This window comes from Nyctereutes procyonoides, unplaced genomic scaffold (assembly GCF_905146905.1).
Source record: "Nyctereutes procyonoides isolate TBG_1078 unplaced genomic scaffold, NYPRO_anot_genome, whole genome shotgun sequence".
Taxonomy (NCBI): Eukaryota; Metazoa; Chordata; class Mammalia; order Carnivora; family Canidae; genus Nyctereutes; species Nyctereutes procyonoides.
This window is the reverse complement of record NW_026575049.1, coordinates 21,630,567-21,652,262: the sequence shown is the minus strand read 5'-3', so window position 1 is coordinate 21,652,262 and position 21,696 is coordinate 21,630,567. Positions and strand designations below refer to the sequence as shown.

At 53.9% G+C, this 21,696-nt stretch overlaps 1 protein-coding gene across 1 annotated transcript; it reads right to left on the bottom strand.

Moving 5' to 3' along the window:
* Window positions 1-3,265: 3,265 nt before the first annotated feature.
* Window positions 3,266-3,634, bottom strand: LOC129512143 (60S ribosomal protein L31-like). The gene has a single exon (XM_055329419.1). The coding sequence runs from the start codon at window positions 3,632-3,634 to the stop codon at window positions 3,266-3,268; it is 369 nt and encodes a 122-aa protein (XP_055185394.1).
* Window positions 3,635-21,696: the final 18,062 nt, after the last annotated feature.

The window sequence follows — 21,696 nt, the reverse complement described above, 5'->3', positions numbered from 1 at the left end:
AATAAATTCTAAAAAACTCAAGCAAATCTTATAGAAGAAGCACCAGGAAATCTTGGGGGGTGATGGAAATCACTATCCTGATTACAGTGATGGGTTTAAGGATCTATAAACATACATGTCAAACTTCATATATATGTCAAAACTCATCAAATCATACATTTTAAACAAATATGGTTCATTCTATGTTAATTATTTCTCAAAACTCTGTAAATTAGCTGCCAATCCTAAAAATGGGGTGATTTCAGTTTTTAAAAAAATCTATATTGCTGATTGTTCTTGAAAACTGTGACCAGCTGGGGTGCCTGGCAGCTCAGTCGGTTGAGCATCCAACTCTTGGCTTCTCCTCAGGTCACGATCGCAGGGTCATGGGATCCAGCCCATGTCGGGCTCCATGTGCAGTGTGGACTCTGCTTGAGAGTCTCCCTCTCCCTCTGCTCCTCTTGGTCACTCACATGTACATGCACGCTCAAGAAAGAGAAAGAAAGAAAGAAAGAAAGAAAGAAAGAAAGAAAGAAAGAAAGAAAGAAAGAAAGAAAGAAAGAAAGAAAGAAAATTTAAAAATCCGTTTTTAAATTTAAAAAAGAAAGAAAAGCATGACTGGCTGCATGCCAGTCCATTTCGTGGACTGGCATGTCCTCTTGCGTGGGCAAGAGGCAGGTGGTGGGAGTGAGGGCCCCAGGCCCCTCTGGCCCCAGCACGGGCTCCCCTGCTTCCCTGGGCCCAACTCTCCTGGTTTCTCTGCACTCGGGCATCAGCCTCTTGGCTCCTCAGGCGGCTGAGTTTGTGGCCAGGGGGGCCAGGGAGGGGGGGAGTGTGGGGGGGGTGAGAGTGGGGGGTGGGGGGGTTTGAGCAGGTGTGACAGGTGCAGATGGGACGTGCAGACCCTTGTAGGGGACCCAACAAAGCCCCTCTCCATTTGGTTTCACCAGAGTTGCCAGGGGTGGGTAAGAAGAACTTTAAACACCAGGCTTTGGGCTTAATCTGAGAAGAGGGACAGCTCGGTCAATTCACGACAGAGACCGCAGAGACCACAGAGACCGTGGGATGTAGGGCCACTGTCCTGTTCTACAGAGGAGCCCAGGGGACCACCTGGCCAGGGAGGGGGTGAGGAGGGCTGCAGAAATTGGGCCAGGACTCCTTTGTACACTCTTCCTGTGCTGGGTGGTTGAGTCTGGCTGGCCTGGAGCTCTCTGCCCTCAGGCCCCACCCCCACCCCGTCTCCCCCAGGAGCTGGCTTCAGGAGGTCTGCAGCCCCTGTCAGCCCAGCCCACTGCAAATATCCGCAGCCTGACTCCTGGACATTAGCACCTCCCTGCCTCTCTCCCCTCCCCCGCCTGCCTGCCCCCTCAGCCCCTGCCTCCCCCCTCCCCCCCCCCCGCCTTTCCCCCTCCCTCCGTGTCCCTGCCTCTCTCCCCTCCCCCTCCCCTTCCCCTCCCCTCCCCCCATGCCCCGGCCTCTCTTCCCTGCCCCCCGTGCCCCTCTCCCCTCTCCCTCTCTCCTCTCCCCGCCCCCCGTGCCCCTACCTCCCCCCTCCCGTGCTCCCGCCTCTCCCCCCTTGTCTCTTCCCTCCTGCCCCCCCCCCGCCCCACCTCTAGCGGGGAGGCGGGCGTGCTTCCCTGCGGATACTCCCTCGCCCCTCAGCCTGACCCTCCTCCGAGCTGCTAATTACCAAGATCACTTAGCTCTGGAGGCTCTAGAAGCCGGTTCCATCCTGCACCCGGGATCTGCCCAGAGTGCCGAGCCCTTGAGGCTCCCCCGAGTCTGGGGGAGCTGCCCAAACCCCGGGGGGCGGACGAACCCCTCAAGCCCCGACGCCTCTCCCTTCTCGGGCACCGAACGGGCAAGAGCAGCAGACGGGGCTCGCAGGCACCGCGACCTCAGCAGTGGTGGCGCCCGCAGCCCTTCCCCCAGGCAGGGCCCGAGGCAGGGGGACTGTGGGCGTTGATGGGACAGCCCAGGAGAGAGCAGCAGAAGGGGGCGGCACATGCCGGGGTGGGGGCCGCAGGGCCTGCTGGCTGGGCTCGCTGTTTCCAGTGTCAGGCCAGCCTGCCCCCCGCCCCGCAGCCAGACAGGGTCTTCCACCCGCCAGGCTACACCCCGCCCTCGGGGCCCCTTCCTGGAAGCGGAGGACGAGCCCAAGACGACCAGCCGCAAGCACCTGCGAGCCTCGGGTCCGACCTGCCAGCCGGGCCGCCGCCAGGGGGCGCCCGCCACAGAGGAGGAGGAGGCCGACCTTCCCCAGGCTAAGTCCTGCTCTGGGGGGCGGCGGGGCGGGGGGGCTCCGGCCTGGGCCTGCCGTCCCTGCCGCACCACAAGCACACTGTGCACCTCGTCACCTCTCTTCCCCCTTAAAGGCCCAGTTGAGGTACCACTGCCTCCAGGAAGCCCTCCTGGGCCTCAGGCCGGGCCAGGCTGCTCCCCCAGGCTGCCCCACCCCAGCCCCCGGGGCCCTGTCCACACTGTCAATCACTGCTCCAGGCTCCCAGGGGAGTGGACAGTGAGCCTCCGGGGGGCAGGGATGGGCCTGGGTCACCCAGGAACCCAGGATGGCCACTCTGGCAATAGTATTCAGGAGAATAAATCTGGGAGCTGGGAGCCCCGCACAGCCTTCCTGGGTGCTCAGTGCTGGAAGTCCTGCCCTCCCCACCCCCACCCCCACCCCTCTGTTGCTTAGGGGCTGAGTGGCTACCGATGCTCCCTAATGGGCTCCCTGGCTCCCACCCCGTCCCAGCTCGTGTCTGTAGTCCCTGACCACGTGTGCTCCTCACCTAGAGGCTGACCCCTGCCTCAGTTTCCCCACCTCTACAGGGCATTCCAGCTCCCAACCCCTGGCCTTTGCGTTAGCTCCAGGCCACCCTGCCCACCACCAGGCGTCTCTGCCTGCTGTCTCCTACTTGAGAGGAGGGTCCAGCTGGGGTAGGGGATTGTTTGTGAGACACAATTCGTGAGTGATAATGAAGGACTCACAGATGTTTGGAAATTATTTTCTCACCACGTATAAGTTAGGGAGGCTTCCCGTTGTCTCTGTAATGATCTATTTCACTGTGTGATTTGACCCTACAGGGCTGGGCCGGTCTGGCAGGCAACACGGCTCTAGCAAGGCTGGGGTGGAAGGTTCTAGAACACTCAGAGCCCCACTGCCCAGGATCCCTGCTAGCTCTGGCTCACACACACCGTGTAAGTGATGCATGACACAAACTGAAGGGCTGTGGCCTGGGCTCAAGCCCCAGCTCCAACTCTGGCTAGCTGTGTGACCTCAGGGAAGCTACTGAACTGCTCTGTGCTTGAATTTATTTTTGAAAGTGGTGACAGGTACGTAGGTAACCAGCGTGTAGAGCTTGTTTGGTGAATCTTCATCCTCGTTACGTTTTCTGGACAACTGCACATGGATACGGTATGGAACATTCCTTATTTCTTTGGCCCAGACAGCTTTGTTGAGCCTGGTGTCAATGTGCACATCTGGAGTTCCCATCTCCTTCATGGCAAATTTCCGGATCTCTTTGAGTGTCCGAGGGGCACGCTTCTTGAAACCCACTCCATGGATACGTTTGTGAATGTTGTATTCTCTGGTCACTACCTCGTTGATGGCAGAATGGCCCTTCTTCTTCTCGCCACCCTTCTTTGCGGGAGCCATTCTGCTGGGCCCTAGTTAGAAAGCTGTGCTTGAATTTCTTCATTTGTCAGATGGGATGGTGGTATCAGAGCTAGCCCCCGCCCCGACCTCGGGAAGGGTAATGAGACAAGGCCTGCAGAGCGCACGGGAAAGCCCAGCACAGAGGTGACCCTAGGGCCCTGCTGTTTTTGTTTTTTAAGATTATTTATTTATTTATTTATTCATGAGAGAAACACACACAGAGAGAGGCAGAGACACAGGCAGAGGGAGAAGCAGGCTCCGTGCAGGGAGCCCGATGTGGGACTCGATCCTGGGACTCCAGGATCATGCCCCGGGCTGAAGGCAGCGCTAAACCGCTGGGCCACCGGGGCTGCCCATAAGCCCTGCTGTTAATAAGCTCAGGGTCTATAAAAAATAGTGAAAGGGAATAAAGGGGAAAGGAGAGAAAATGAGTGAAAATACCAGTGAGAGTGACAAATCATGAGACACACCTAACTCTGGGAAACAAACAAGGGGTAGTGGAAGGGGAGTTGGGCAGGGGGATGTGGTGACTGGGTGACAGGCACTGAGGGGGGCACTTGGCGGGATGAGCACTGGGTGTTATGCTATATGTAGGCAAATTGAACTCCAATAATAAATAAATAAATAAATAAATAAATAAATAAATAAATAAATAAATAAGCAAGCAAGTTCAGGGTCTGCGATTCACCTGCTCGGGCCTTGTCAGAGGAAGGCGGAGGCTGGCCTCGCCCAAGAGTCTCTCTCCTCCTGCCCCCCCTCTACCCCGACCACACACGGGAACACACCCGTGCCCTTAGCTGGCAGCTCCTGGAGAAGGGGGGGGGGTTGGCAGAGTAATGATCCCTGGGGGGGGGCGGGGCGCAGGGAGCATTACTGTCTTTTCCTGGGCGAGGACTCTACACCCTGTGGTCCTGATTTAAGGAAGCAGGAGTTCCGTGTGTGGGCTTAGTGAGGAAGGAAGGAAGGAAGGAAGGAAGGAAGGAAGGAAGGAAGGAAGGAAGGAAAGAAGGAAGGAAGGAATGAGTGAGTGAGTCTGGACAGTGCCAGCAGCTGCTGCCCGCACGGAGGCGTTGGCTTCCAGCAGCCTCGGATTCAAATTCCAGCTCGCCTGCCCCCCAGCCGCGTGGCCCTGGGCTCTGAGCCGCAGCCCTGAGCTGCCCAGCCCTGGCCCAGCCTCTTGGAGGGACGGAGTGCTTCTCTGCTAAACGACTGTGCCCCTAAGTCCTAAATCCTAAATCCCTAGGCCTCTAGTGTGGCCGTATTTGGGGAGGGGGCCTCTGAGGAGGTAATCCGTCAGAGCGGGGCATAAGGGTGGGCCAAGACCCCTGAGGATTTGGGTCCTGGTAAGAAGAGACACCAGAGAGCTGGCGTCCTTCTGATGCACAAGAAGGAAAGGGTGTTCAAGAACACAGAGAGAAGACCACCGTCGGCAGGCCAGGAAGAGAGCTCTCCCTGGGGGCGGAACCAGCGGGGTCCTCCACGGTGGACAGGCCGTCTGGCCTCCAGGCCTGTGAGACGACGACGACGAATGTCTGTTGTTTCGGCGTCAGTGGTACTTTTTTCGCTGCAGCCGGAGCTGGCTGGGGCGTCCCGGCTCCATGCTCTCTGCTGGGGAGAGCACTAGCCTTCTCCCCCGTCGCCTTCCCCCTCCTGGCTTGCCTGGGCCCCGCAGAGGGAGCCCGCACTCCCTTCTCCACTTGTCCCGGATCAGAAGCCGGGCTCCTGGCCCGTCAGGGTTCCCAAGGGAAGAGTCCCCACCTAGGAAGGGCGGATGGTGAGACCCACTGCCCCAGATGGCCTGAGGGTCAGCCACTTGCACCAGGGCTCTCCAAGCACCTGTGGGCCAGGCACCACTCAGGGACGCCAAGACTGCCCTTGGGGAGGTTACGTTTGAGACAAGGACTCAGACAACAAACAGAGATGCCTCGAATAACCCGCAATGGGTCAATCCTGGAAAGCTCTAGGAGGGCACTGCATACGGCGGGGGTGAGAGGGGCACGTAGTGATGCCCTCTGGGGTCATTCATCCATCTGGGTGCCTGCAGCTCTGAGATGTGGGGTTCCTGGGCCTGAGCGAGGCAGGTGCTCTGAGCTCAGACACACTTTCCCCCAGGCCAGAGCAGCCACAGGCCCTTTCCCTTGGGTGAGGTTGGTCCCTTGCCCCCTGGGAGGCAAGCAGGCCCCAGGGAGACATGAGTTTAGGAGCCACGCTGCAGAACTCCTGGCCCTACTCAGCCACCCAGTGCCGTGGCCCATGGCAGGCTGAAGGATGGGTGGCCTCCCAAAAGAGATGTCCACCTCCTGATTCCAGAAGCTGGGAACAGTACCTCAGTGGACAAAGAGGATTAATGAGAAGGAGTTTTTACGGGGTGATCTGAGTGAGCCCTAAATGCAACCACGTGTCTCCTTGTAAGAGAGAAGCAGATGGAGTTCAGAGGCAGGGAAGGAGGCCACGCAGCCCACCACAGAGCAGAGGTTGGAGGCCTGTGGCCGCCAGCCAAGCAACCACCAGAACCTGGAAGTGGTGAGGAACAGACTCTCACTAGGGCATAAGGGCGGGCCAAGATCCCTTAGGATTTGGGTCCTCGTAAGAAGAGACACCAGAGAGCTGGCATCCCTCTGATGCACATGAAGGAAAGGATGTTTGAGAACACAGAGAGAAGACCACCGTCGGACTCTTACTGGAGCCTACAGAGGGAGCATGGCCCTGCCCACACCTGGATTTCAGATATTGGCCCCAGAACCACAAGAGAATAAATTTCTGTTGTTTGAAGCCACCCATTTGAGGTGATTTTTTTTTTTTTAACAGCAGCCCCAGGACCACTAACATTAGCACCTTTAAAATGGGCATCATAAGAACTCCTACCACAGGACACGGTCAGGACCGGATAGGAGGTATAACATTCTTTGAACAGCACCTGGGGTTAGCGAGGCCAGAGGCTGAGGGAGGGCTGGCTGCAGGGCCGGAGCAGGCGAGAGACGGGGAGGATTTTCCCCTAGGAGGCACCTCTGCTCCTGGTGACATCATCCTGCACTAGCAGCTCTCTGTACTCTGTACTTTCTTCGTTTAAGGCCCCGTCCCAGGCTCTGGGGACACGGGGAGCCCAATAAAAATGGTTTCAGCTGCAGGCAGGGGTGGGGTGGGGGGAGCAGAGATATGAACAAGTGATGATTCCAATGCAGCCTTCTGAAGGCAGCAGAACAGCAGCCTGGGATGCTGGGAGCCTGTGGATGGGGGTCGGGAACCGGTCCCCTGTGGGAGGAAGGACATGTCAACTCAGGTTGTCAAAGGAGAAGAGGAGTCGGCCAGGGAAACGGGGAAGGGCCAGGCGGGAGCCCGTGAGCTGTCACAGGCAGAGGACACCAGGCCCGAGGAGGAGGAGGGCCGGGACTCAGCAGCGAGGCCAGGGTGGTGCAGGAGGGGCGTCCAGGAGCCAAGTCCCAGGCCGCAGGGCCTGTGCGCGCCGGGCTTGGAGAGTCAGGGGAGGATTCTGGACTTTTTCCTGAGATTAACAGGAAGCCACTGAAATATTCCAAAGCAAACAATGCAATCACCAGAGTTTTTATTTTTGAAAACCTCTCTGGGTAATGAGATACTGTTTCATGTCTACTAGGGTGTCGGGAACAGGAAAGACAGACACGGGACAAGTGTTAGTGAGACGTGGGGAGAGCGGAGCCCTCGTACCCTGCTGGGGGGAACGGAGAATGGTGCGGCCACCATGGAAAACAGTCCGCAGCTCCTCGAAGGGTCGAATAGAGGGTTACCACACGTCCCAGCAGTTCTACCCCAGGGGTCTATCCCGGAGAGATGCGCACCTGTCCACGCAAAAATGTACGCATGGAAGGTCACAGCAGTGTGATCTGTAATGGTCCCAAAGTGAGAACAGCCCAAGTGTCCATCAATGGATGGATGGATGGATGGATGGATGGATGGATGGATGGAGCGCCTGGGGGACTCAGCGGGTGAGCATCTGCTTTCAGCTCAGGGTGTGATCCCAGGGTCCTGGGATGGAGTCCCGCATCGGGCTCCGTGCATGGAGCCTGCTTTTCCCTCTGCCTGTGTCTCTGCCTCTCTCTCTGTGTGTCTCATGAATAAATAAATAAAATCTTTTTAAAAAATGGATGAATGGATAAGGACAATGTGGGCTGTCCACACACTGGAATAAGATCAAAAGGACAGAGTCCTGATACACGCTATGACATTGATGGATCCTGGGGTGCCCGGGTGGCTCAGTCGGTTGTGTCCGACTCTTGATTGCAGCTCAGGTCGTGATCTCAGGGTCGTGAGATAGAGCCCTGTGTCGGCCCCTGTGCTCAGAGTCTGCTTGAGATTCTCTCTCCTCCCTCCTCCCCCCACTCGCTTGCTCTCTCTCTTTCTCTCTCTGTCTCAAATAAATAAATATAAAAGGAAAGGGACATGGATAAATCTTGAAAACATCGTGCTCAGTGAGAGAGGACAGCCACAAAAAGCCTCATATTATGTGATGCCGATGATATGAAACTCCCAGAATAGGCCAATCCCTAGAAACAGGAGGAGACTAGTGGTTGCCAGGGAGAGCAGGAGCAGAGAGTGCCCGCTAGTGGGTATGGGACTCCTTTCTGGCGTGAGGAAGACATCTGGCTGTGCTGAGGATAGTACACCCTGCAAAGGAAGGCCACCGAATTGTGCACTTTATTTCTCACTTATTTTTTTTTAGGATTTTATTTTTTGGGACGCTTGAGTGGCTCAGCGGTTGAGCGTCTGCCTTCGGCTCAGGGTGTGACCCCGGGGTCCTGGGATCGAGTCTTGCATCGGACTCCCCTCAGGGAGCCTGCTTCTCCCTCTGCCTGTGTCTCTGTGTCTCTCATGAATAAATAAATAAAATCTTTTAAAAAAATAAAATAAATATTTTAAAAATAAAATATTTATTTTATTTTTAAGAAACGTCTACACCCCACATGGGGCTTGAACTCATGACCCCGAGATCAAGAGTCGCGTGCTCCACTGACTGACCCGGCCGGGCCCCCCGAATTGTGACCTTTAGATGAGTGAGTTCTGTGGATTAGGACAAAGAGAGACCTTTGGGACACTGCTATCTAGCCCACCTGCTTTATCTTTTCTTAGGCGGTGCGTGGCTGTGGCTTGTTTTTCCTGAAGTTGGGATCACGGTTCTACTCCGTTTCCATGGCGGTTAGCAGCTGAGGTTGCCTTGCCATTCTGAGCTCGGACCTTGAACCGGCAAGCTGGAAGACACGGGTGTCCCCTCGCGTGGGGCCTCCGCACGCTTAGACCCTCCCTTGCTCCCCGATTTCAGCCCATCCCACACGGTTCCTGCATCCCTCACCCACTGCCTGCCCTTCTGCTGTCACCCCAGCACAGACCCCATGACCTGGTCTCCCTTGGGTGCCAGCACTGTTGGCTCCTCGCGCCCTCCAGCACCCTCACTCCCACTCTTTCACTCCTTCCACGGCCATCCTTTGTGAAAGCTCTCCTTCATTTCTTGTCTTTCCCCCATCTCCTCTCATGCTGGCATAAGCCCCCCAGTCCCAGAGCCCCCGGGCCCCTGGGTCACTGACTCCAGTAGACACTGGTCAGCCTGAGCCATGTGGCCTCTGGCAGCACCGGACACTGTGTCCATAGGACGCTGCCCACTCCTGACTCTGCGTCCTCCCCGCGTGAACCCCTAGAGCAGACCCCCCCCAACACCTGCTGTATTTCACCCCCAGGAAAAGGCTCAATGCTGAAAGCCACCTGGAATTGAGCCATTAGATGATCCACTCAAACCAAAACCAGAGGGAACAAATTCACTCTTCACTACGCGACTACAAGCCACATGGAGCCAGGGGATGACAGGTGCCCGCAGGGAGGAGTTGAGCAGAGTTTCTCAACTTCAGCGCTGTGGGCACTCGGGGTGAAGTGCCCTTCGCTGTGTGCAGTTGTCCTGTGCCTTGTAGGACATTTAGAAACATTTCTGAGCTCCACCCACCAGATGCCAGCAGCATCCCCTCCTCGTCACCCCTGCTGTGACAACCAAGCCAGTGTCCAGACAGTGCCACGTGTCTTCTGGGGACAAAATTGAGCCCTGTTGAAAAGTTCTGCTTTGAAAAAGAAAAAAAAGAAAGAAAGAAAGAAAAAAAAAAAGAAGGGATAGCCCTGGTGGCTCAGCAGTTTAGCACCGCCTTCAACCCAGGGCGTGATCCTGGAGACCCGGGATGGAGTCCCACATCGGGCTCCCTGTGGGGAGCCTGCTTCTCCTTCTGCCTGTGTCTCTGCCTCTCTCTCTCTGTGCCTCTCATAAATAAGTAAAATCTTTAAAAAAAGAAAAGTATGGAGGAAATCTTGAAACAAAAAGGAAAAAACTGAAAGGTTAAAAAAAAAAAAAGAAAAAACCTCTGCTCTGGAGCAAAGGCCTCAGATAGAGCATCCTTAGGAGGTGTATCAGGGTCCTTCCAGATGAATCTGGACACAGCGGGGTGTGTGGGGGCCGGGGGTGGTGGTGGGGGGAGCGGGACTAGATTTGAATAAATTGGCTCCTGTGATTGTGAAGACTTAGTAAGTTCCCAAATTTGCAGGGAAGCCATCAGGCTGGAGGCCTGGAGAGGCTGCCGTTCAAGTCCAAGAGCCTTCTGGAGATGGAACTCCCTCTTGCTCAGGGCAGGTCAGCCTTTGGTTCTATTTAAGCCTTCAGCTGATCGGCTGATTCCCGCCCACATCAGGGAGTGTAATCTGCTTTATTCAGACTCTGCCAATTTAAATGATAATCTCGTCCAAAAAAAACCAAAAAAAACATTTTCACAGAAACATCTAGAATAAAGTTTGACCAAGGATCTGGCTGTGGTGTCCCAGCCAATTTAATGCACAAAATGCGCCATTACAAAAGGACGCAGACTGGGGCACCCGGGTGGCTCCATCTGTTGAGCATCCGACTCTTGGTTTTGGCTCAAGTCGTGATCTCAGGATCGTGGGATCCGGTCCCTCATGGAGTTCCACACAGACTGTGGGGTCTGCTTCTCCCTCTCCCTCCCATTCTGTTCCTCCCCTGCTTGCACTGGCTCTGGCTCTCTCTCTATATTAAAAAAACAAATAACTTAAAAAAACAAAAAACAAAAAAACAAAGGGATGCAGGCTACCTTTATTCCCACAAAAGGAATTGCTTAGAAAATCTTGAACTTGGGAATCCCTGGGTGGCTCAGCGGTTTGGCGCCTGTCTTTGGCCCAGGGCGTGATCCTGGAGTCCCAGTATCGAGTCCTGCGTCGGGCTCCTGGCATGGAGCCTGCTTCTCCCTTTGCCTGTGTCTCTGCCTCTCTCTCTCTTTCTCTATCATAAATAAATAAATAAATAAAATCTTTAAAAAAAATCTTGAACTTGATTCAGCACTTTTCCTTCCTTCCTTCCTTCCTTCCTTCCTTCCTTCCTTCCTTCCTTCCTTCCTTCCTTTCGTTTTTTACACTGTCAGAGTTATTTTGAAACATTTTTATCATATCATAAACAAGGAACAACTAAGTGTATATATATATGTTCCCAGGTTAGGTAGGCATCCAGGTTTGCAGGTAAGAACAAAAGTAACAATTACAGAATTGAATGACGTAAGTAAGAATGTTAAACTACATTAGAAATATTAACACAAACTCATGATTTCAAATAACTACACTAGCAACCATTAAAGATGATTCTCTCTATATAGATGAACCCATTTCCCCATGTGGGGGCCGGGAGCCACCTGCTGGTCCTGGAGAAGTGTGGTGAGCACAGGGCAAGGAAGCTATTAAGGATTATTGGGGTCATGTCAAGGGGACGCAAGAGCTTACTTAAGGGACTCCCATTGGCCAAAGTTTCTGCCAATTTGAAGATCAAAAGGAGATCGACCGTAATTGATTAAGGCAGACTGATTTTATGAAAAAGCACGCCGACAGTGACATATAAGTTACCGTCACGTCCTACCGAAGGCGACCGTCATAGAATGTGCGTGCGTCTCATCATTCATTCGATTACCGTATCAATAAAGAATACATTTGTCTGAAGACATTTGCCTACTCAGACGAGGACTCCTAGAATAATCCAGTATTCGGTAACTTCAATAGTTGTAAATTAGGGTTTGATTTATAATAATGTCAGGGGAGGGGCCAAGGGGTGTCAGCACAGACATAAGAAGATTGATGCAAGACCCCAAAATTGTCAATGTTGGGGCATCGGGACTAGAGAGTCATTCTCTACTCTTGTATGTATCTATGATTTTCCATGATAAAAAAAAAAAACAATTTTAAGTCGGGAGCACGGGTGAAACAAAATTAGCAAAGCTCATTGGTGAGGCTGAGCACTAGGCACTTACTCTATTCCTTCTACTTCTGCGTGTGTTTTAAGATTTTATTTATTTATTCATGATAGTCACACAGAGAGAGACAGAGAGGCAGAGACACAGGCAGAGGGAGAAGCAGGCTCCATGCAGAGAGCCCGACGTGGGATTCGACCCCGGGTCTCCAGGATCGCGCCCCGGGCCAAAGGCAGGCACCAAACCACTGCGCCACCCAGGGATCCCCTGCGCGTGTTTTAGATTTTCCATAACAAAAATCACTTTTTCTAAGTGTTTACATCTGCTAGAGTCATTCGTTAGAATCCAAGGTTCGCAGGCTGAGCTCAAAGGCGAAGGAGCCCTCAGTGCCTCCAGCCACCCGACCTGGAAGGGGCAGGGACCAGACCAACTCCACATGCCCCTCCTGATCCCTTTTCATCTTTCCACCCTCCTCTGGGCCTCCCCACCCCCAAGGGCTGCCTGCAAGCTCCCTGCCACCCGGGTTTCCCATGTGTTTGGCTCTTCTGGAGGCCATGGACGGGAGCTGGGTCTCCTGCCTTCTAGCAGACTCTCTTCTTGCCCTCCGCGGCCTGGGGGGCCAGGGTGGCAGGAGGGGCCGCAGCACCCCTAGCTGGTGTGCAGTCCTGAGTTCCCTGTTCTGATGTGCAACGCTGTCTCGCACTGGCTCGGGAGCCCTCCCGCCGGCCAAACCTCATCCCCCAGAGCCTGGCCGGGGTGCCACTCCCTCGGGGCACCTATCCCATCAGCCTAGAAGGAGTCCAAGCCCTGATTCTAGCCTCGCCCTAGCCTATTATGGGGTTCTTTGTTTGTTTGTTTGATGTGTTTTGTGTGATTATTTGACAAATGTCTCCTTTTCCTAATAGAAAGCATCCTGAGCACGGGGCCTGTTTCCTCCCACGATTGTCGGATGCTGTGCTCCCAGCACATGGTTATAGGCCCTTAGTAAGCGTTTGCTGAATGCATATTCATTCGAAAGAAGGAATCGTGAGGCACCTTGTCCTACAAGCAGCCACTGTCACAGGTGTCCTTGGGTGTCCCGCCTCTTATGCCAGCCCCCGTCCTGACCAATAAATGGAATCCCGGAGTGATGCCCCATGGACAGCCAACCTGGCCTCCAGAATAGCACCAACAGAACCTTCTGCAGTGGGCACCTGGGTGGCTCAGTGGTGGACCATCTGCCTTCAGCTCAGGGATCGAGTCCCGCATTGGGCTCCCTGCAGGGGGCCTGCTTCTCCCTCTACCTCTGTCTCTGCCTCTCTGTGTGTGTCTCTCATGAATAAATAAATAAAATCTTCAAAACAAAACAAAACAAAACCTTCTGCAGTGACAGAAATGTTCTAGATCCTCCAGGTCCGGTATGGCAGCCACGAGCCACATGTGGCTACAGGACACTTGACATGTAGCGAGTGCACTTGAGGAGCTGGATTTGTTATTTTATTTACTGTGGGTGGACCGTGAACACCCAGTGGCTGTAGTATTGGCCACGCGGGGCTTTGGAGAAAGGGGAGGCTCGACGACAGGGATGGATTGGAGGAGCAGCCGCAGACCAGCCCCCACCCCAAGACTCCCTCCCACCTCTGGGATTCTTCGCGTGGAGGCAGCCCCTACTAAACACGCAACCGCCCAGGGTCCCTTTTTTTTTTTTAATTATTTTTTATTTTTTTATTTATGATAGTCACACACACACACACAGAGAGAGAGAGAGAGAGGCAGAGACACAGGCAGAGGGAGAAGCAGGCTCCATGCACCGGGAGCCCGACGTGGGACTCGATCCCGGGTCTCCAGGATCGCGCCCTGGGCCAAAGGCAGGCGCCAAACCGCTGCACCACCCAGGGATCCCCCAGGGTCCTTTTATTCAACGTATACGCTCTCACTGAATCCTTCCAACTGAGTCCTTTGCTACATACGGGAGTTTATTTAATCCTTAGAGCATATGGAGCATTTCCAAATGAGGACGTTGCACGGCAAGTACTGTGCTCGGCCACAGCGATGTGCAGCTGCCCGGCTGGCCGCAGGTCCCTCGGGCTTCACCTGGAGGCCTCCTGGCTCCTCCAGGGCACTGTCCAGGGAGGTCCGAGACATCAGGGATTCGTGAGAATGGGTTTGTCCAGCCCCTCAGGTGCCCTAAAGGGGCTTTAGTCAGAATGGGGACATGACATGGAAAAGTCACTATCTTTTTTTTTAAATTTTTAAAAATTTTTTTATTGATTTATTCATTGGAGACACAGAGAGAGGCAGGGACATAGCAGAGGGAGAAGCAGGCTCCTCACAGGGATCCCGATGCAGGACTCGATCCCTAAACTGGGATCCTGCCTTGAGCCAAAGGCAGACACTCAACCACTGAGCCACCCAGGCGTCCCGAAAAGTCATTTTCTGTGGGGCTGCTGGCAGGGTGTTCACATGCAGACTCCGACACCCAGAGGGCAGTGTCGGAAAACACCAGGCCGGAGCTGTCCTGTGTCTGAGCCGCGAGAGGCAGCAGAAAGGGGCCAGAGCGTCATTGGGGATGCAGGAGCATGCATGGGGAGAGAACGGATCTCTGAGCCCACCAGGCTGGGGCTGGGCTGAGTGGCTGTCCCCGGCTCTTCCCTCCAGGCCTTGGGGGGTCTGGATGGCCACAGAAGCCCCTGCTAGCTGCCTGGGTGGTGGGCTGGTTGGGGAGGGGGTGAGCTGAGCAGCATCCCATCAGAGCGAGGCCAGGAGTCCAAGCTCCCAGCATCCCCTGGAGTCTGGGGGTGCCCCACCCCATCCTTCCATCCACAGTCTCCCCCCCAGCCCCTGACCCCCACCCCAGAAGTCCTGCAACACATGCTCAGTGTAGCAGAGCCTGCACAGAGCCAGCAGCCTGGGTCGCAGGTTCAGGTTCTGGCAAGAGACAGGAAAGACACTGCACCTGGAAGTCCTGTTTTCTCCTCTGTAAAGAGGGGGTGCGGGTTGGGGAGGGGGCAGACAGCCGGGGCCTACCCCCAGGGGCTGCAGGGATGAAGGGAAGCAGCATGCTGTGCGGTGGCGGGGGGGGGGGGGGGGGGGGGGGGAGCCTGGGGAGCTATGAAGTGCTCTCCGTCCTCCCACCAGGGCCTGCGCTCATCCTCCCGGCTCCGACCCACCCAGGTTGGCTCAGGGTAGAGGTAGGTGGGGACCGACCATGTGGCAGAGTGAGAGCGTTCTGGAGCCTGCAAAGACCTTTGTGGCTGGGCGAGAAGGGTCCCCAAGCCTGCCAGCCTCCAGATCCCACAGATAAGGAGAGGTTGTCTAATCTGGGCTTCATTCCAGAGATGGACAAACCAGTTTGCCTCACCTTCCCCCAGGGCAAGGGGGTGGGAGCCAGAGCCTCAGCCTGAACCTCCTATGCCTGGGGACAGGCAGTCAGCCCCTTGGCCTTGACTCTGGGGCCCTGAGAGCCTCTCCAGGACTCAGTGGGTCCTACTGCCCTCCGTCCCCTGTGCCCTAAGGAGTTTAGGGACATTTGGTAAAGGTACAGTCACGTTGTAAATCAGTCCCCCACCTCCTGCCACCCTCAGGCATCAGTGGGGAGAAGCCGCCACTTTGGCTGCACCAGCTCCTTGGAGCCCCAGGCCAGGTCCTTTGATAGATCCCAAAGTGGATGCCGCCAGGAGCAGTAGGAGCCGGTCTGACCACGGCGCTGGGCAGCCGGGTGGCCCCGGGCCATGCTTTAGGACAGCCTCTGCCATGGACCAATTTGCACGTGGCACCCGAAAGAATCTCCTCTCTCCTCCTTATGCTAATTTAAAAATCCTTGCGCTCATTCCTTCAACACGGATGGGCATGTGCCCTGGGTGGGGGCACGGGAGTCACTGTGATGAGGACTCTATCACTGCCCTGGGGGAGGACTCTGATTCTGGGGTTTGGGGGGAGCAAGACACACCAGTGGCATGATGTCATCAGAGCTATGCAGGCCGTGTGCAGGAGAGCCAGGGAAGAAGGACGCCCGGAGGAGGAGGAATTGGGGCTGGGTCTCCAGGATGGGGATGTCTCTGCAGGAGCTCAGCACGGGTCCCCCAGGCAGAGGGCCCAGTGTGCTGCGCTTCAGGGCAGCGGTTCAGGAGAGGGGCCTTGAGAGCACTAGTCATTGATACCAAAGTTGGGGACAACAGAGAAAGCCCTTGTTTTCGGAGCCAAACGGCTAGAGAGAGTGTGGTGAGCTTGGGGACGTACCAGTGTCCATTGGGGCTGGTGCCAGGGGAAGGGGAGGGAGGGGGAACAGACAGGCTGGCGGGAGCTGACCTGCCTTGCAGAGCCTTGGGGCTGTGGCTGTGTCCTGCGGACACAGGGCCCCCAGGAGGTGACAACCAGATTTATGCTGTAGAAATGCCACTCTGGCTTCTGGGTGGAGAGACGACAGGTGAAAGAGGGGACCCAGGAGGAGGTAGGGCCGTGTAGAGGTAGGGAGTGCACACTGGGGTCCCCTAAGTTTATTTATTTTTATATTTTTAAAGATTTTAATTGAGCAGCCTGGGGATCCCTGAGTGGCGCAGTGGTTTGGCACCTGCCTTTGGCCCAGGGCGCGATCCTGGAGACCCGGGATCGAATCCCACGTCGGGCTCCTGGTGCATGGAGCCTGCTTCTCCCTCTGCCTATGTCTCTGCGTCTCTCTCTCTCTCTCTCTTTCTGTGACTATAATAAATAAATAAATAAATAAATAAAAAGTTTAATTGAGCAGCCCGGGTGGTTCAGCGGTTTAGCTCCACCTTGGGCCCAGGGCGTGATCCTGGAGACCCAGGATTGAGTCCCATACTGGGCTCCCTGCATGGAGCCTGCTTCTCCCTCTGCCTGTGTCTCTGCCTCTCTCTCTCTCTCTCTCTCTGTCTCTCATGAATAAATAAATAAAATATTTTCTTTTTTTAAAAGTGGTGCTAAACCTTTAAGCCATCCAGCCACTGCCCCCTTAACCTAAGTTTAAAATCTTCTTCCCTACTTCTAACCTGGGGGTCACCCGACAGGTCCATCTGGCCAGCACAGCGGTGTCAGGAACTGTGCTGGGTGCTGGCGTTAGAGACCCTGCTCCTGCCCAGGCTGAGCCTCCGTTCTCACGGGCACCTCCTCAACCCCTCTGAGCCTTGGCTGCCCGCCTGCAAAGTGGAGGCAATAATCATACTGCCTCCCAGACTAGGATATGATACAGGAGTTGATATGAGTAAAATGCTTAGCGTCGTCCCTGTCATTATGTTACTCGTCCAGGCAGGAAGGCAGGGGAGCAGCCAGTTGTGAACTGCATCCCCTCAGGTCCATAGGCTGAAGTCTCAAACCCCCAGGACACCAGAACATGACTGTGTTTGGAGATGGGGCCTTTGAAGAGGTAATTAAGGTGAAATACAGTCATCAGGATGAGCCCTAATCCAACCTGATGACAGTGACAGCGGAGTCCTTGGGAAAAGAGGAGAGTGGCCTGGGAGGAACCAGCCCTGCCCACACTTTGATATCAGACTCTCGGCCTCTAGAACTGTGAGAAGCTAAGTCTCTGTGGCTTAGGCCGCCCAGCCTGCGGTATTTGCTTCTGCAGCCCTAGAAAACTAATAGGATGCACCAGGCAGCGTGGCAGGACCAGGAAGGAGGAGATGGATTTGGGTCCCTTGGGGGACTGGTGTGCCCAGCACACAGTAGGCGCTCAGGAGACATCTGTTGAGTAAGGTTCGATTCAGCATGAGAGGAGCCAGAAAGGGGGGACTGGGCATCCCAGAGGGGGCAGGACAAGCCTGATGGGGCCGGGCAGAGGGCAGTGGGAGAGAGATCTCTAACCTCCAACACTGCCCAGCGCCCCCGGCACAGGCACAGAGCGTGTTCACCCCTCAACTGCACTCAGGCCTCCGCGTGGCCCGGGACACCTCCATATCCCACATTTACTGAAAAAGAAACCAAGGCTCTGGCAAGGGGCAGGGGGTCCTTTAGGACCTCCAGGAGGGCACTCTGCAGGATGGGTGGCTGGAGCATGGGGGAGAAGGGGGGGCCACTGAGAACAACCCGGAGCTGGGACCCGGGAGCTCCCAAGGCTTGGGGGTTTGGGTTGCTTTGCTCGCCTTTCATTTCGTTTAGTTCCAAAGTGACTGAACCTGAGCAGGCAGGGAAGCTTGGCCCTCAGCCCCTCTCAGATGGAGCAAAGGCTGAAAGCAAGGGCGCTCAGGGGTCAAGATGACCCACAACTTCTCTGATTTCTAAAGAAAAGAGTAGTGGAAACCGGCTCAGGCCTCTCTGGTGCTGGAAGAGACATTTCTGGGTGGAGAATGTCCAACCCATAAATTCCCCATGTTTCGAATTCAAAGGAGGCCTGTATGGGGCCGGGAAGTTTGCATAACCTCTCACATCACAGGACTTCCTGCTTGCGGTGGCCTCCTGACAGGCTTGTCATCTGGGCCAGGGTTCAGAGATGGGCTGAAGCATCTGAGGTATCCGAATGGGTCTGAAGTCAGTCTGAGGCTCGGAGCCATGGAATCTGCTGGATCAAAGAGCGAAAAATTAAAATATATACATATATATATTTTTATATATATAAAATGTTGTGACAAAAATGTTTCGGGAATGTGTACCCAGGATGCTGGGCCACAGCACAAGGACATGGGCAGGGTGCTGCAGGGGGACAGTGGTGTCGTGGCCTCTCTGTACCCCACCTCCTTGCTCACACACCAGCCTGGGTGTCTCCCGGGGGAATGTGCCACAGTCTCTCCTCTTTCCTGCACTTGTCCCTCTTCAGAACTGGCCACACCAAAGTCAGCATCTTTGAAGTGGAGACTTGTTTATAAATCCAAGACTTTTTTATTTTATTTTTTCCCAGAATGTTTTGGGGCCTCTGTAGATTGTTATTTTAACTCTTTTCCCCAGATGTTCTAGCCATATTTGGGCAAGACAAGAGACTGGAGGACTCTTTGTATGTTTTTTTTTTCTTTTTTTCATGAGAAATTGCAGTATCTGAGAGAAGACAGCAGTGCCTGGGGTCTTCTCCCTCTCCCTCTCGTGGGTGATTCTGGGCTGAGCCTTTGTGGTCAACTTGGCCGCTCCCTATTTATGTCCACATTCACAAACAATCGTTGGATGAGAAATGTCAGCCCATAAAAATTCTTGGAGGAAACTCCCACCGCCTTGCCCAAGAGATCACTATCTCTGGGGCAGTGACTTTCTGTCCCCCAGCGATAGGGATCTGACCATACACTCCATATGTCCGGGCTCCAGTGACTGGACCCCTCCCCATGTCACAGAGGGGAAACACGTCCAGAGACGAGCATGCTCCAGAGAGCATGAGTTTTTTTTTTTAAGATTTTATTTATTTATTCATGAGAGACACACAGAGAGAGGCAGAAGCAGGGACATAGGCAGAGGGAGAAGTAGGGTCCCTGCAGGGAGCAGGATGAGGACTCAATCCCAGGACCCCAGAATCACAACCTGAGCTGAAGGCAGATGCTGAGCCACCCAGATGTCCCCAGGATGTTTGGTTTGTAAAAACACTCTTACTTGGGCAAATTTCAAACTATAGACACATTTCAAGAATAATATAATGAATATCCATATATATATATATATTTTATTTTTATTTTTTACCAATTGTTAACAGGCAGAGTTAACATCACAGAGAAAGATGATGTGACATCTGCTTTCTCTCTTACTTTTTCTCTCTGACTTCCTCATATACTTGTGCTAGTTTCAGATACGGTGACATTGTATGCACAGTACTCCAGCACACGTCTCCTTCCACGTAACCACCATACCACAACCACATTCAGGAAACTGAAGGTCTACTCTGTGTTATTATCCAGCACACATCCCATAATCCAGATTTCTCTCATTGTTCTGCTAACTACAAGGGGGCTCATTATAGGTTGGGTTTTTAAAATATTTTATTTGTTTATTTGAGAGACAGAGACAGAGAAAGCACAAGCAGGGGGAGCAGCAGGGTGAGAGGGAGAAGCGGACTTCCCGCCAAGCAGGGAGCCCGATGCAGGGCTCCATCCCAGGACCCTGAGATCACGACCTGAGTCGGAACCAAGGATCAGCCATTCAACCATTCAACTGACTAAACCAATCAGGTGTCCCTACAGGTTGCTTTTATCCAACAATTAATCAAGGGGCACAAGGAGCAGTGAGCTGTTATGTCTTCTTCAACCTACGACAGTTCTCAGCCTTTTGTTTTGTTTGCCTCTGCCTTTGTGGATCTGAGCATTTTCAAAGCATCCAGACCAGTTGGTTTGCAGAAAGTCCCTCAATTTGGATCTGTCCGATTGTTTCTTCTTGTTTAGATTTGGGTTAAAGTTTTTGGATGGGAGCACCACATAGATGGTCCCAAGCCCTTCTCAGAGGCCCGACCCCAGGAAGCACATGAGGTCAGCCCACCCCATTCCTGGTAACCTTAGGTTCAATTACTTCACTAACTTGACGCCCCCAGATTCCCACACATCTTGTTCCTTAAAAATCTTTCATCAGTGGTTTTAACATTGAGAGGATTCTTTCCCGTAATCCATTATTACCAGGAGGTTTGCAAATGACGATTTTTGTTTTGTCATTCCTTGTACATTTATTCGTTTTCTTCTTTGAAGGAAAATGTTCTCTTTTGCAACTTTTCTTAAAGTGCCAGTATTGACTCATGGATTCGTGTTTCACCCAATGGGCTAAATATGTTGCTTCCACTATTTATTTTGTGCACAAACTTTCCATTGGGCTGCTGGAAAGTCTGGGCCAGTACCTTGAACATAACTCCATTATCTTCCAATACTCCTCCAGATTCTAGGATCCTCTTGACATTCCCCATCCCAGCCCCAGAGTCACCTAAAAGGCCCAGGTGCCCTTTACTGGGGAATGCTGTTTCAGGATGCAGGGTGCTAAGTGGGCTCCTGTCACTTAGGAGTTACTTCAGTAGGTAGCACTAGGGGGCTGTTATTTTGTCCTAACAATGCTACTAATCCAAAACTCCAGGGGGTATCTGGGGTTTGGGGGGTGTCTACCTTCAGCTCAGGTCATGAACCCAGGGCCCAGATGGAGCCCCTGGACTGTGCGGGGGGGGGGGGGAGGTCCCTGCTCAGCCGGGCGTCTGCTCCTCTCTCTCACTTTGCCCCTTCCCCTGCTCATGTGCTTTTGAGCAGCCGGCTCTCAAATAAATAAATGAAAAATCTTTAAAAAGTCCCCATACCTCGAGAGTTCTTCTTCCTCCCTTCCAAATCTCCTTCATCCCATAGTGAGGACCTGGGTCCTGACCCCAGTTCTAGGATACACCCAGTTGCTGCAGAACTGCTCCGCCCTCCCCTCTGCCTCACTCCTGCGGAACAGGGTTCTGCAGGAGTTCCCTTTGCCCTCAGAAAGCTCTCTCTAAGGGAGTGTAGTCAGACAAGCTTTCCAGTCCCTTAGACACTTTTTTTTTTTTTTGCACAGGATTGTGTCTGAATTCCTTACTTTCTGTTGGTTTCTAATTCTAGTTTTTTCCCATCCTTGTTGACTTATGTCTTAAATGTAAAATATAGTATTTAAGATACTCTTGCAGAAAACTACCATTCCTGACTCTGGAAGGAACCATCTAGACCAGGTGAAGCCCACAGCACTGTTTTCAAACGCTCCATGGGAAGCAGGCCTTTTGAAATAAATAGCCCAGGCTGGGCAGCAGGACTGTGCTCCTCCAATCTGGGCGTTTCGGGAGTCCCTGAGGAGCCCTGGCCTTGCACCTGTGACCACAAAGGGTCACCCCGAGGACGCCTGGGTGGTTCAGTGGTTTAGCGCCTGCCTTTGGCCCAGGCATGATCCCAGGGTCCTGGGATCGAGTCCCATATCGGGCTCCCT

Coding starts and splice junctions, on each gene's coding strand:
- LOC129512143 (XM_055329419.1), bottom strand. CDS start 3,634: ATGGCTCCCGCAAAGAAGGGTGGCGAGAAGAAGAAGGGCCATTCTGCC.